This window comes from Prunus avium, chromosome 6 (assembly GCF_965620075.1).
Source record: "Prunus avium chromosome 6, drPruAviu1.hap1.1, whole genome shotgun sequence".
Taxonomy (NCBI): Eukaryota; Viridiplantae; Streptophyta; class Magnoliopsida; order Rosales; family Rosaceae; genus Prunus; species Prunus avium.
In genome coordinates, this window is record NC_142289.1 from 7,101,649 (window position 1) to 7,115,760 (window position 14,112).

The window sequence follows — 14,112 nt, forward strand, 5'->3', positions numbered from 1 at the left end:
CACTATTCATGATTGATAAACTAAATTTAAGCTAAAATTAAATATGGCAGACATCATTTTTCAGATTTAAGAGGAAGATTAATCCTCAAAGCCAACATGAAAACTTAAAAAGCGTTTTTCAAATTCAAATGCAAGTTGTCATCAGATACACGAAACAATTTGCACTGATGACAACTTACATGGTATTGGAAAAACTGGTTCAGAATAAGATATAGAATGCAAAAGGAGGGAGGAGAAGGAGTTTGAAGAAAGAAGAAGAGATGAAGACAGTCAAGAGTGGTGGGCTGAACAAGTCTGACCCGTCTTCTGCCTTGCCGCAACCCTTCGTCTGCCGACTTGCCCAGTGCACGCGTCGCTTCCGTCGAAATTTTTTGTTCCTTTCTCAGTCACGTGAGGTTTAATAAGAAAGGGTTGAGCCAGGTCTTCAGGTTATTCAATCTCAGCCCTTAATTTTTAAAATGCAATATCGAGAATGGCTGCACCGGTACCACCAATCTACCACAGAATTTTCGAGAAAACAATACCGTCTCCCACGAAAACCAGCAACAGTAATGTTCCAATTCTGCAAGATAGTCAGATTGGTTTTTGGAAAGCTTTTAATTGTATAGAAAATTTGATATTTTTCAAACAAGTTTATTACTACATCAATTTTATTTTGTTCTAATTTTCATTTGTTCTTCTTAGAATGTACATAATTAGAACACAATGAGAAATTTTCAGAATGCGCTTCCTTCACCAAACCCGTTATGAGCCCACCAACTAGGGTTAAAGGTTTTTATTATGTGATCCTCGTTTTCTTATTGCACAGACCGTCCTACTTAGAGTATTTGACTTTTTGAATACAGCCAACCAGATAAATTTTAAAAAAAATATTAAAGCATCAATAAGGATTACTGGAGGCTCTGTCCTGAACCCGTTACCCATAGATCCCCCAAAATAATATTAGTATTCAAGAGGCTCTGTCCTCCACGCAACATCAACATGAGGCCCTGTTTGGTGGGCTTTGGATTGGTTAGGATTGAGTTTGGAGTGTTGGACTGGTTTAACTTGGATTAGGTTGGATTTTAATAAATTATTTACTACATTAAGTTGGGCTAGACTGCACTAGACTTAAGTCCAGTTCGTTGTTTGGTACAAGTATGGACTGGATGGAATTGGACCTCAAAATTTTTTATTTTAAAATTAATTTCAATGTTTATTAGATCATTTAATATCAGAAATAATTAAATTTGTATTTAAAAAAAATGTACACATAATTAAAAATAAGAATTTAAAAAAAAAATTAAAAATAAGAAATCACATGAAGATACCATAAAAATAGTCCAAAAATTCACAATTAATAATAAACAAAAAAATTCTTTTAAGATAATTATGAGAGAAAAACAAAATTGCAGTCCGAAAAGTAAAAATGAAAGTTAAAACAAGCATCTACCCAAGGAACGAAAAGAAAGATTTTTTTATTTTTATTTTTAAATGAACCATCAACAAACAATCAAAGCCCCCCCCCAACCCAAAAAAAAAACCATAGCACTCGAGCTCTAATCCAAAAAAAATAAAGAAAAAAGAAAAAAAGATGGCAGTCATCTCAATATTTAACAATTAAATTAATAAAATTAAGAGAGAAATCTGAAATCATAGATGAGAGTTGAGAGGAGAGGAGAGAGAAGAGATGATAGAAGAGAGAATCATAGCTTCATAGAAGAAAGAAGATGCATAGATTAAAGAAATCTACGTTCAAAATGACAGTGTTGAGGTCACAGGGGAGAATGAAAAACTGAAAAAGAGCTATGGGAAGAAGAGAAGAGCAAAAGCTGCTCTAAGAGCACCTCTAGCGCTCCCATTTTGCCCGGGCAGGAGGGGGCCTAGTGCCATGGCTTGGTCTCTAGTGCGCAACGGAAGATTGGGCAGCTTGTGGCATCCACAAGCGTGGGCAAGCCCAAAGGCAAATCTTGCCTGGACTTGCTGACGTCAGCAACGAAAAAAAAATTGAAAAAATTGAAAAAAAATCTTAAAAAAAACAAAAAAACCAAAATTTTCAGAATTTTTAAATTTTTTAAAAAAAAACCTAGTCATATTCTTCACTTCCCACACCAAAATTAATGGTTTAAGTATAAAAAAAAATAGAAAATAAATTAAAGTGAATAGTAATTGCCCTTACCTTTTGGGGTGGAAACAAAAAAGGTAAGGGCTGCAACTATTCACATGAATAGTGACAAACCTTACCTTGCCTTTGCTTATACCCCCATTTGCTGGATTGGTATCCCAAGCGAAATATCAGGCCCAACCGGTCCCAAAGTGCATTTAGGCCCACTAAACGACGGATAGGATTTTAGTCCCTTTTAATTGGAGAAGTTTGGTTCAATCCAGCCCACCAAACATGCCCTGAGAGTAAGACCCAAAGGATTACAATCTTAAAGCAGAACTCCAAAAACAGACACTATCATCCATATTTCTTGAATACAGACTCAACTGCAAAGCAGTGTGTATGTTTATGTTATTCTTATATTTGTAGTTTTAGGCTTATAGTATAGAAACTACAACACAATCTGTATATTTTTTTTTACTCTCCTATTGGTATATTTTAGGCTTATAGAATAGACACTGCAATACAATGTGTAATTTTAGGCTTGTAAAAATTCATTTTTTTTAAATAAAATAAAATATAAAAGATAATATAAGAAAAGAAAAGGTCAATTGGCGCTTGTGCAAAGAGACTTGTAAATTTTGAAGTATCTATTAAGTTTAAACCAAAGTTCCCTAGAGAAAATATATAGTAAGGTATATGTTTTGTTTATTTTAATAAGAAAAAAAATTTAAGTAGTTAATAATTTTTTATACACACTGCATTGCACTCACCAAATTTACTTTGCTCGAATCGTAGTTAGAGCATCTCCAAGAGAGTTGCTATCCTCTCATCCATAGCTATTTTTGGCTAAAAAGAAGGAAAATCTTAGCTGTAGCAAACTCCCTTCTTGGCTCTCTATTCTGGAGAACCAACTTTTGGCTCACTACATCTAGCAAGGAGAAGAGAGAAAGTGAGCCTCGCCAAGCAGAAGCCGTGCAAGAGAGAGGGGGGGAGAAAGAGAGAGAGAAACAGGGGGAGAGAGATAGAGACATTTGGAAGGTTGGTAAACCAACCTTTTCCTTTTAATATATTTCATTTGCAAGAGAGAGAAAGAGAAAGAGAAAGAGAAAGAGAAAGAGAAAGAGAACAAAATAATAAAATATTTGAGATTAGTCAAAATAGAGAACATTGCACATTTTAAGTAGTTTGCTAAAATGACTTTCTAGCTATTTTAGTTAGAATGTGGCTAAAATTTGAAGACTCTCTTGGAAATGCTCTTATACATTAGATCTTTAGTTGTTTTTTTTGTTTTTTTTATTGGTCAACACTAGCTCACTTATTTCACCCCGTGGCATTGTTTTGTAACCAATAATTCCCAGCCCGCAAATTCGGGAATCAGACCTACAGTACCTGATCTGTTGGAAGCTTCCTCCTTAAAATATCAGCCCTACAGTACTTATTTCACCATGTGGCAATGTCGTAGCACACCAGAATCAGTTTCTTCAAAAGCACATTGATTTCAAACCAGCGGTTAGTCAACTTGGAACTTGGAAGCTTCCTCCTTCTTGAAAAATATCAAGTACATGTGATGCTGTTGTGGTAGGATATATAATCTATGGAGATTTTTGAAAAGGAAAGTTACTACTATTTAAGACGCGCTTTTCTTTGGTCAGGTTTTAAGATATCAGCTTCACTTAGAGCACTTCCACCCCTATGGGCAAATAATCAAGACCTTCCTCAGAAAACTCAAACATAACAGTAATAGTATACACAACAACAATGGCTTCCAAGTCAGTCTTAATCGTTGCTCTTCTGTTCTCTGTTCTCATTCTCTGCCTTCAAGGCACTTATGCTGACCGTATAGAAGGATGGGAAGGTGGCCATGCCAGATTTTATGGTGGGGGTGATGCCCCTGCCTCTGACGCAATTGGTAAATTTCCAAGCCACATTTGTTTTTTCTTTTTTCTCTCTGTTTTTCTTCACTTGTGAGTCTCTTACTACTTTCTTCCATTATTGCAGGAGGTGGCTTCGGAAATGGAAATTGGGACAGCCAAGGGTATGGCTTTAGCAATGGGTCTTGTTATGGGTTGAAATGTGCTAGTTGCCCCAAATGGTGCCTCACTGGTGACGTAGAAAAACAGGAGAAACGGGCCAAAAGGGGACGCAAGAGGTCCAGGGAAGGCGATGATGAAGAAAGTACGGCTGCCCCAAGGAAGAAGAGATGCGAGTGGAAAAAATCACTTGGAGAAAAGTTTATGCTGGCAATCACACACATTGGGTTGGACAGTACGTGAAATTTCCTATTTCCAATCATCTCAAATCTCTTTTCCTTTCTAATCATATGTGTTTCAATCTAAATAATATTTGCATCCTCTTGTTTTTCTTTTCCTTTTGGGTTCTTGCAGACGCTACGCCAAAGAGAATTCTCGAGTTCATGAATGAGCCAGACTTAACTATAAAAAATGTGGCTAGTCATTTGCAGGTTCGTTAATATTCAATTAGACTAATGGAATTACTACCTAATTTTATGTTATTTCCTTTCATATATTAGGAGTAAAAAGATTTCGTAATTTTGCAAGGTGCAATTGTTTAAAAACTTATATAAAAATAAAAACTTACAAAAAGAAAAAGAAACCAGCAAGGATATACATATACACATATATTTTATTTATTGATTTTTAACTAATTTATAAAACTAAGAATTGTTTGGATTTTTTAAAAATAAAAATTATTTATAACTGGATTTTATTATATTTTAAGTATTTTAATTACTAAAATGTCCATGTCATATTAGCTAGATAACGGTTTTATTGAGAAAATTGACGGAATTAGATAATATGGGACACGAAATATATAGGTTTATTAATGATCATTTTAGTGTTTATTGAAAAATACATCGTGTATGGATGTTTGTTAGTTAATGATGGTTTGCGCATATATATGGATTTCCAGAAATATCGTATCTTCTTGATGAAACAATTGAACGTTGCGGTTGCGGGGGACGAAGACATGCGTGAGAGGTTGCGCAGGTCAAGCTTTGCACTTGGCCACCCAGAACTATTCTTCAACAATAACGAACGAGACCAACATCACTCACAGCTCCTGAAGCAACAGCAAATGGGAACATCAATTGGCTCTACATTTCAACCGTCAGCTGGAATTGGATGCACCCTACCCCTTACTGCTGCTGCTTCCAACAACCACAGCTCCATCCAATTCCCTAATTATCAGCAATCTTCAACTAGCAACAGCAGCAGATCCATCCCTCAACTTATTGGTTCGGGGCAGTCGAGCCTATTGAACAATAATCCAGCTAACTTTCTGCGCCAGCAGCCAATGCTTGGTAATGGTAATGGGGATCAGCTGTTTTGTCAACAAAACCGCAGCCTGGCACCTTTTGGAATGCAACAACTGAGTAACAATTTTGAAAAGGGAGGTATGTCATGTGGCCCAATGAATAATCTTGGACTTACCTACAATAATATTGGGACAAATAATCTGATGCAAATATACCCACCACAAAGCCAGCCAAGGACCAATAACCCATTCAGCTACAACATTGCTACATCAGTAAATCAGAACGGTTCGAATTTTACTCCAATGTCTTCGAGCTTTGATAACTTGGGGTCTCATTTTAACGATGTGAATCAATTCCGAGTTTATTGGCTGTTGTCGTGTTCTGCTGGTATTGAGACTGGTGCTAGTTCTGCATACCAATTCCCTCCAAATTTGCCTGACAAAAATGGTGATCTTGATCAGCAACAAAATGTTCCAGTGTTGCCACCCCAAGAAGGGAATTTTAATGACCAGTGTCGTCTGCCAAATATCAATGTTGGAGGAGGAAATGTTGAAAATTCCAATAGAGGTTTCATGGATAATACTAGTACTGTAGTTGCTACTCCTACCTTGATCAACAACAACAATATTTCTCATGAACAAGAATCGGCCAGGGACCCTGATATCTTCATGATGCCCGATGATTTTTTCCCGTATGAGCAGGATAACTATCAACCTCCTTCTCAGGTACATATAAACCAGAAATTTATGATTTTCTTTCATTCTTGCTAATATATATTATTTCAGCTCTTTCTCTGTCTCTTTTTCCCCAAAAAATTGTTTATTTCAATGTGTTAACGGGTGATTTAGCACGGCCCTAGAGGGTATATGGTCAATCACACACATTACACAGATTTAGAGTGGTTCACCCATGAATAGGGCTACGTCCACTATAGAGCTTGGTATTTATTATAAATGAGTATTACATTATACATAGAGAGAGGCTTGAGAGCCTGAATACAAGAGGAAGATGGAGAGCTTGGGTGTCTCCGGATATGCGCATGGAGAGGAGAATTGGAGCCCTTGCTGGAGAGGGGTCTCTTCCTTTATATAGGCAGGAGAGGAGGGCCACTTGCCGTTGTTTAATGGGCAAGTGGCAAAGGCATAGGTCAGCCTCAATGGAGAATGAGCTGGGCACGTGGGGAAGGTATGGGTCATCCTAAGTGGAGTATGGGCTGAGCACGTGGGGAAGGCATGGGCTGTCAGGAGACAGGGGATAGTGGCCTGGTGAAATGTCAGGACGCACGTGGTGATCTGTTATCAAAGGTGTGCGTGGTGGTCTGCACATGGCTGAGGCAGTAGGAGTTGGCTAGCACATATTGCTCGGGTATGACATATTGTTCGGGTATGACATTTCGGCTAGGCCATCTTGGTTTAGGCAATATTGAAACGGGTAGGACATTTCGGGTAAGCCATATTGGCTAGGCAATATTGAAATGGGTAAGACATTTCAGGTAGGCCATATTGGCTAGGCAATATCTGGTAAGCCATTCTTGGTGGGCTATTTCTGGTAGGACAGTTCTGGTAGGACATTTCTAGTACCAACCAGATATGTATAACAACACAATGTGTGCAGCAACAAGATGGAGGTCACGATCAACTTCCTTATCAAGTTGAAGTGCCGGACCCTGCTGCGCACCAAGTTCCCAACCTTTCTGCGGACCAAGTTCCAAACCCTGGCCCATACCATGTCGAAGGTAATGCACCTGATGAAACAATCTTGGAGCCAGGCATGCCTACTCTCTCTAAATTATAGCAACCATGTATTTACATCTCTTCTGGTAAAAAAAAGAAAAGAAAAACGAAAGGGCTCTCTCTTTGATAATTTTTGGTCATTTGGTTTTGCTTGTATACTTGCAGAACATATATGGGATGCTGATATACAGTATGCTGATATATTGGATGGTGGTATATGGGAGGCTGATCCGTGCTATTGGATATAGGATACAATATGGGTCCCTACAATTTCTATTTCCTAGATACCCATAACCAGCCACTGCTCCTTGGCTCCATGGATGAGGATGCTTCAAAAGTGCTCTTTGCACTTGCTTCTAGGATTATGGTATTGAAGGTAATTTACTATAAGTTGTATTGAAGGCAGTCAAAAACCGAGCAAGGAACGATCCGAATCCAGTCGTTTGAATGAGAGGTTTATCCCGTTTACTGTTGGTCATGTCCAATCGAGGAATTGAATTGGGGTTTGAGCTTTGGCCTCTATAATACCAAAAGGAGAAAAAAGGAATTATATTGACTGGAGGTGATAATTAATGTTAATGATTCGGGATTTGAAGTTGTTTGAGCACCTTTTATTCGTTTTAGTTTTGTTTTCTTTGGACTTTTATTCATCATCACTTTTGAAACATTGCATATTAAACAATTAAACAATTAGAGGAACAAGTATCTTGTGTAAAATCACCATTACTATAAGTTTGTCTAAGAGACCGGGAAAAGAACCAATTCAAGGATTCCATCAATCAGTTTGATATAATAAAGGGCGGTAGTCTTTGCTTCTATGATTACATATATGGCACTCTCGTAAGAGTGCAGTCTCAAGTCTCAAGAATTTATAGCTCAAGTAACCCTTTGCTTCTATGATTATATATATGGCATTCTCGTAAGATTGCAGTCTCGGTCCCAAAAATTTGTAACTTAAGTAATTAAGAATAAATTGTGTTTCCCAATATTACTTTGTATGATTTTACTAGTAATTAAGCTTTCACCTTCCACCAAAATGATGGTGGGTAATTGCACTGAAACCAAATTCCTAAGAACAAAAGCTAGCCAAGAAGATAGAAGATACCAACATCAGATAGATATATCACCTTAGGAGTTTGAATGAAGGCTGATCAACAAATTTGCCCAAGTGATTGAAGTTTATTTTGATTGATTAGTTAAGCAGCAAATATACACAACAATTTACTATTTTACTAAATGTACAGAATGTATGAATATAAACAAAAAGAATTAATTTTCTTGCTAATCTTTGTCCCTATACTCTTCTCATGAACTATAATATGCAAAGCAAGGTGAGGGCACCTTAGGAAGGAACCTGATCCATCCACAAGCTCAAGCTAACTTCCTCTAAAAGATCATCAAAAATCAGGTCCTCAAGCTCAATTCCTATGCACTCAGAATCAAATTGGAGGTTCATCCACCCATCGTTCTTTGCCAAATCTCTGCTCACAACATAATCCAATGATTGATCAAACTCTGGACTCAAGCTCAAGTACCAACTTACAAGGGCCCATACTTGCTTGAGAACGTGGTGCCCTGCTGGCATTAGAGGGATGTTACATAGAGAAGACAAGGTCATGGGACAGTAAGTATATGACCTCCCATATATCTCCATCAGTACCTCATTGATCAGATCAAACAACAGAAAGTGATCACATTTGCCACCTTCTTCATTTCCTGAACAATCAGGATCATGGACCAAGCAGCCTTCTACGCCTTCATACGCTAAAGGATCGACCGGCTGGTCATCTGAATGCCAAGTCCCGAGGGACTCATTCCCATTGAACCCTGATTGCTCCAACACATCTCTCACATAGTTAAATTCAGCCATGTCTCTTGCATCAACTTGAAGATGAGACATGTCATAACTCAAATGCCTGCTGTGACTCTGTGTTTTCTCTGTATCCAGTCCACTGTGAACCACCTTAGGGGTATCAAGAACAGGCTCTTCCCTTTGCTTGGCCAAGTTCTCTAGTCCATCTCTAAGCTTTAATTTCATTTCTGCTCCTATAAAACCAATATCCAAAGCATGATCCATTTCAGCCCCAAAGGTCACAAGTTTTTGATCGATGCAAGAAAATATGAGAATAGTTTAAATGGGAAATATAATTAAATGCAAATAACATTTCTACACTGCAAAATGCTTGTTTGATCATTAAGTGCCAAGATTTAAAGACTAATAATCTGATAATTCCCCCATTTGGATTGAGGGATTCCAAATCTATGGATTTAGATGACATTATAAGGTAAAATTGTTTGCATAGACTATTACAATCCATGTATGCCAAGATTTGGACAAGAAAGAAAGGAAAAAAAGCGAATAGATTTCAAATGATTCCTTATATGCAGTCATTTCAAATCCATTTCAAATGTACTACGTCTACTTCTTTCAAAATACATTCAATCTAATCCAGTTCTTGTTTTTGTAGCAAATTCAGCCTTGTTGTCAAATCCAAATCCTTCAATCCAAACAGACGCTTACAGATTCTTAAAACATACTGGTTGTTAGAGCAAACAAAAATTTAAAGTTTTGAAGAATGCATGCACTTGGTTTGAGATGATGTAAACATTGAAGTAAAAGCTATTGATGAAAATTGAAAACACAAACCTTCAGATAGGGAAACAGTGAAGTCAGGCACAGAGATTGGAAAGGGATCTGCATGATTAATAATGGACTCACTTCTAGGCCCAATATTTTGTTCCTCATAAGAAACACTGTTCCCTGCTGTTAGGTTTCCAATATCATCAAAAATCGAATCCACCGGAGCACTTGCCTCATTGTTTGCAACTGATGTTGATGGCACCTTTAACTCACCAACTTCGGCCAAGTTTTCTGTCTTACTTTCTACAGGAGCATCTAGCTGCAAATGATTTTCTGAACCTATAGGGATGTCTAGACTATTTTGTTCATCAAAGCTACTTCTTCTGCTTGCCCTGCCATCCACAGCAAACCTGGTTGGAGCTCCAGAAGAAAAAACATCAGAAGATTCCTCACTCTGATACTTGTATGATTTAATTTCAGGTAAGGAAAAAATCCTCCCGAGCGTTTTCGGAACAGGCTGCAAAGGTGAGTCTACCCTTTCTTTTCTTAATTTCAATCTCTCAGATGTATGGCCTTTGGCTTCTCTGCTGCAACTAGTCTCATACAACTGACAGTACCTGTCAAGTGATGTATTGAGGGAAGATGCTCTTCTCATGTGGCGCTGTTTCTTTTTCTTGAGGGAAGAAACCGAATGATCGCTTTCATAACTGCTTCCTGGACTGTCTTTACCTTCTACACTCATTGCAAGGTCCTTCGAATGGTCATCGATCTCCTGCTCCAATTCTTTAGTAAGCTTTTGGCCATGAGGAATCTTGTGAAGGAGGGCATCCATAGTAATCATATGTCTCTCTTTTCTGCTCTCCTTGATTACATGCTTTATTTTATGTCTAAGATCCTTAAAACGCTTAATTGCCATTTCATTAACGGCAGAACCAGAATAAGAATTATCAGCAATTGCTTGGTTTAGCTTTAGAATTCCATCTTCACTGTACTCATTGATCAATGGCATTGACCGTTCACCAACATATTTCAAAGAAGTAGACCCTGCTAACTTTTGTGCTTGACTACCAATTTTCGACTTACTTTCTTCTTTTGCAGGAGACCTTATCAACTCATGCTTGTGCTTGAGCTTGATAGGCTCAGAACCTCTTCTGTCTGAAGGGCCAGGTACAGGGAATGACTCTGACTTACTTAAACTCGTTTTTGCACTGACTGCTGCTTGCTGATTATGGAAGTGCTGGGCCAAAGGAGAGCCTGGATCATGTAAGATTTTTACTAATAACTCCTTGTTTACATTGATTATATCCAAAGCCTCCAGATACTCCTTTAGATGGTGTAGGGAAGCATCTGCGTCGAGTTCTTTTACATGTATCAACTTCTGCTCTAGCATATCTTGCATCGTGTTATCGTCTAGCTTATCTTGAATAAGTGTGTGATCCTGTTGATTCTCATCAACCTGGTCATGCACTTCGTGATCTCCAAGAACTATTGGGCAACTCTCTCCACAATTGTTGTTGCCACTAGTTGGTTCTTCGTAGGATGTCGTGGGCAGTGATTCTGGTTTGCTTGCAGCAGCAGAGTTTTTATTGTTTTGGTGAACAATTCTAGGACTACCCTCATTCAATATCATGTCAGCAATTGGATCCAGGTGAGACGGTGGTTCCAAATGATGCATCGATTCAGTTCGCTTCAATTGTGATCTTGCAGGACAGCTTGAACTCCGGTTATGTCGTCCCTTCTTCTTCGATATCTCTCCAGCAATCCGTGCTTTTATTCGGGCCTTGACATTCTTGACTGTAGGAATGGACTGCCTCATCTTTCCTTCATCCTGATAAATTTCGAAGCAAAGGATGCTTTCGTTTATTCACTTATTCAAATGCAACTAAATGCATGCTACCAAAAGTGATTTTGCTCAAACTTACAGTAGATTTGTCAATCTTAGCATCATTTTCTTCTTCCATAGAGGCATCTTGCGTAGAGGCAGTTGCATCGTTTCCGGGATCTCCAACTCCTGCAGTAAAGCAGACCAAAGTTTTCACCTCCCATGGCACGGTCATAACTTCCAGCACCAAGTTTTCACACGCTAAATATGCATACAGAACCACTTTACTTACCCGCAGCATGCTTGTTCCAGCGATGCCTCTTGTGCACAAGTCTTTTCTTGACATAATGCCAGTGGTGATACTTCATGATATGAAGTAGGCCCCACACGCAACCTGCTGAATGCTCATTCCCTGATGGATTGTTAGAGTTTTTGTCTCGCAAATTCTTCCCCATGGTCGATTAAATTCACCTCCCAAACCTACTCTCGGACTGAGACCAATAGCTTCAGCTTCAAGCTTCAAACCTGATCCAAGTTACAAGCAGAAGGAATTCCATTGTATATTTTGAATTGGACACAATAATAGTGAACACTATGTATCAAATACAAAATGCTTGGCATCTAGAGAGAGAGAGAGAGAGAGAGAGAGAGAGAGAGAGTTTCAGTTCAATGTATTAACAATTCCTCAACACTGAGTGCAATGGTGCATATATTTAGCCATCAAAGAGGTCAGGGCCCAAATAACAACATGTAATCTATTCTATACGCCAAACAACAAATTAAAGCAGCAAAATTCCTTTCAATTGTTTTCATAAGGCATTCCCCTAATCTCGGTCTGGTTGATGCTCATAGAGGGTACTTGATTACGGGAAACTAAAGATGCATCTAGATTCTAAATTAGTTTTCAGAAAAATTCAATATTTCCCAGATGATTTTAAGTTTGAAATACATGGAATTCAGGAATGAAAAAATACATATTCAACTTCTCAGCCCTTTAAAATTGATCCCACAACAAAAATCATATAGAATAAAGAGAAAAAACAAAAGGGTAAGCAGTAATTATCATTATTAATCATATTTCATACCATTGAATGAATAATTCAAAACCGTGAGCTAAAACAGAGTCCCCCAGCCTCATCGCAGCAGCCACCCATATGAACGTTTAGGACAAGAACTGGAGAAGCTTTCGTGTTTGTTTGTCCGTAGGTTGAAAAGCAGATTAGATGAGAGAATCAAGTAAAAATTGAAGACCCCCTAAAGTATTGGGAAACTCAGCCCCCCACCCACCTCTGTTTTCGGGTTGGGGTCTCATTTTGCTTGTCTGGTAAACGTTCATTCCTTAATTAGTTACTCTTCTTCCCACTTTACCCGCCAACTCTTTCTCTAGTAGTACCAATTAACATTTTCAAATGCATTCGAAGATTTTTTATTTATTATTTATTTTTAATTTTACAAAGCTAAACTACTTGAATCTATGAGAGGGGTTGTTCGACCTTGGATATAAGGGGGCGGACGCTCCATTCTAGCTAATGATTTGGTTACTACAAACGAATACCTAAAATCATTCCTAAATTTTTATTTTTGTGACTAGTGAAGGACGAACGCGTTTTTGTTAGAATGACCGAAAGATATGTAACTTGTTATAAAATTTGAAGGATCATTCCTCAATTTTTATGACTGATTAGGCAAAATGTGCTAAGATAGGAAAACAAGAAGAATTAATAATAGTCAGCCAAGGTGTTTGTGGTATGTGCTTCCCAATTTTTGTGATGTAATGTTTTCTTAATTGATGTGTGCTTCCCTTAAAAGGGCTTGAATGCATTTGATTGGTCTTATTTGCATGCAAGTTTTTGGGCTAATTTTCTCGTCTCTCTAGCAATAATATAAAATTTTGATATTTATGTTGCAGGATCATCATGGGCTGCCCATAAATTTGTTTTCTGATCCAGTGATCAGTTCAGCCCATTTAGGCTTCTTTTTGGCTTTCAAAGGATAAAAAAGAAACAAAACAAATGGATTCCCATAAGCAATATCTGGATTTCAAAGTGAACAAGTTGTAAGAATCCATTTAGATTGCATGATCAAAAAAATGTTTGACTCTGAATTGTGGCTTTAACTAATCTACTCCTACCGGTAATAAGTTATAGAGTGAAAAGCCTATATCCTACCGGTAAATTATAAAGTGAAAAGCTAATATATGCGTTAATGCCACAATAAAAAGTTTAGATATAATGCATTTGAAATAACAAGATATCATATATCCGAAACGAATTTGAAAAGAAACAAGATGAATCATTTGAAATTAATGTTTTGGGATTTTTCTTCTCATAAAAGACGCATATTTGGAATAGCCTAGTTAGTAATTTAACTTTATAAAACTAACTAATTCCCTAAAATGGCACCATGCATAATTATTCAGAAGCCTATGTGATGCTTGTTATTTGCACAAACAATGAGAGAGTAGATTTTCCATTCCAAATTAATTGTTAATAGCTTCAGATTATACATTTCTAAAGAAAATGGCACGCATGTTAATTTGGATATTCGAATATTTAATTGATTGACATTTAATTTTAAACACTAAAAAAAAATATGCACGACCAATTTCGATAA

The 14,112-nt window shown here is 37.6% G+C and overlaps 2 protein-coding genes across 3 annotated transcripts; one reads left to right on the forward strand and one right to left on the reverse strand.

Annotated features, from left to right (window-relative positions):
* The first annotated feature begins 3,726 nt into the window (after positions 1 to 3,726).
* Positions 3,727 to 7,691, forward strand: LOC110744801 (uncharacterized). 2 transcript variants are annotated; one of them, XM_088254231.1, is made up of 6 exons: positions 3,727 to 3,995; positions 4,088 to 4,351; positions 4,471 to 4,547; positions 5,018 to 6,088; positions 6,978 to 7,098; positions 7,262 to 7,691. In XM_088254231.1, exons 1-6 carry the CDS (start codon positions 3,845 to 3,847, stop codon positions 7,342 to 7,344), a joined length of 1,767 nt encoding a protein of 588 aa, XP_088110357.1. In that variant the 5' UTR covers positions 3,727 to 3,844; the 3' UTR covers positions 7,345 to 7,691. The 2 variants fall into 2 exon arrangements, with proteins under 2 accessions (XP_088110357.1, XP_088110356.1); XM_088254230.1 differs by having other exon boundaries at positions 3,728 to 3,995; positions 4,085 to 4,351.
* Positions 7,692 to 8,306: 615 nt separating this feature from the next.
* Positions 8,307 to 12,835, reverse strand: DAU1 (TRM32-like protein (DUF3741)). The gene is made up of 5 exons (XM_088253993.1): positions 12,585 to 12,835; positions 11,792 to 12,024; positions 11,600 to 11,688; positions 9,744 to 11,505; positions 8,307 to 9,142 (listed from the first exon to the last, which is right to left on the reverse strand). The coding sequence occupies exons 2-5, from the start codon at positions 11,952 to 11,954 to the stop codon at positions 8,439 to 8,441; spliced, it is 2,718 nt and encodes a 905-aa protein (XP_088110119.1). The 5' UTR covers positions 11,955 to 12,024; positions 12,585 to 12,835; the 3' UTR covers positions 8,307 to 8,438.
* Between the last annotated feature and the right edge of the window lie 1,277 nt (positions 12,836 to 14,112).

What these genes read in the sequence shown, in the direction of transcription:
- LOC110744801 (XM_088254230.1), top strand. Translation starts at nt 3,845, where the DNA reads ATGGCTTCCAAGTCAGTCTTAATCGTTGCTCTTCTGTTCTCTGTTCTC. An exon ending in CCCTGCCTCTGACGCAATTG is followed by an intron (nt 3,996 to 4,084) that starts GTAAATTTCCAA and finishes CCATTATTGCAG; the next exon opens with GAGGTGGCTTCGGAAATGGA. An exon ending in ATGTGGCTAGTCATTTGCAG is followed by an intron (nt 4,548 to 5,017) that starts GTTCGTTAATAT and finishes ATGGATTTCCAG; the next exon opens with AAATATCGTATCTTCTTGAT.
- DAU1 (XM_088253993.1), bottom strand. Translation starts at nt 11,954, where the DNA reads ATGGGGAAGAATTTGCGAGACAAAAACTCTAACAATCCATCAGGGAAT. An exon ending in CTAAGATTGACAAATCTACT is followed by an intron (nt 11,506 to 11,599) that starts GTAAGTTTGAGC and finishes GAAATTTATCAG; the next exon opens with GATGAAGGAAAGATGAGGCA. An exon ending in CACTGTTTCCCTATCTGAAG is followed by an intron (nt 9,143 to 9,743) that starts GTTTGTGTTTTC and finishes TTGGTTTTATAG; the next exon opens with GAGCAGAAATGAAATTAAAG.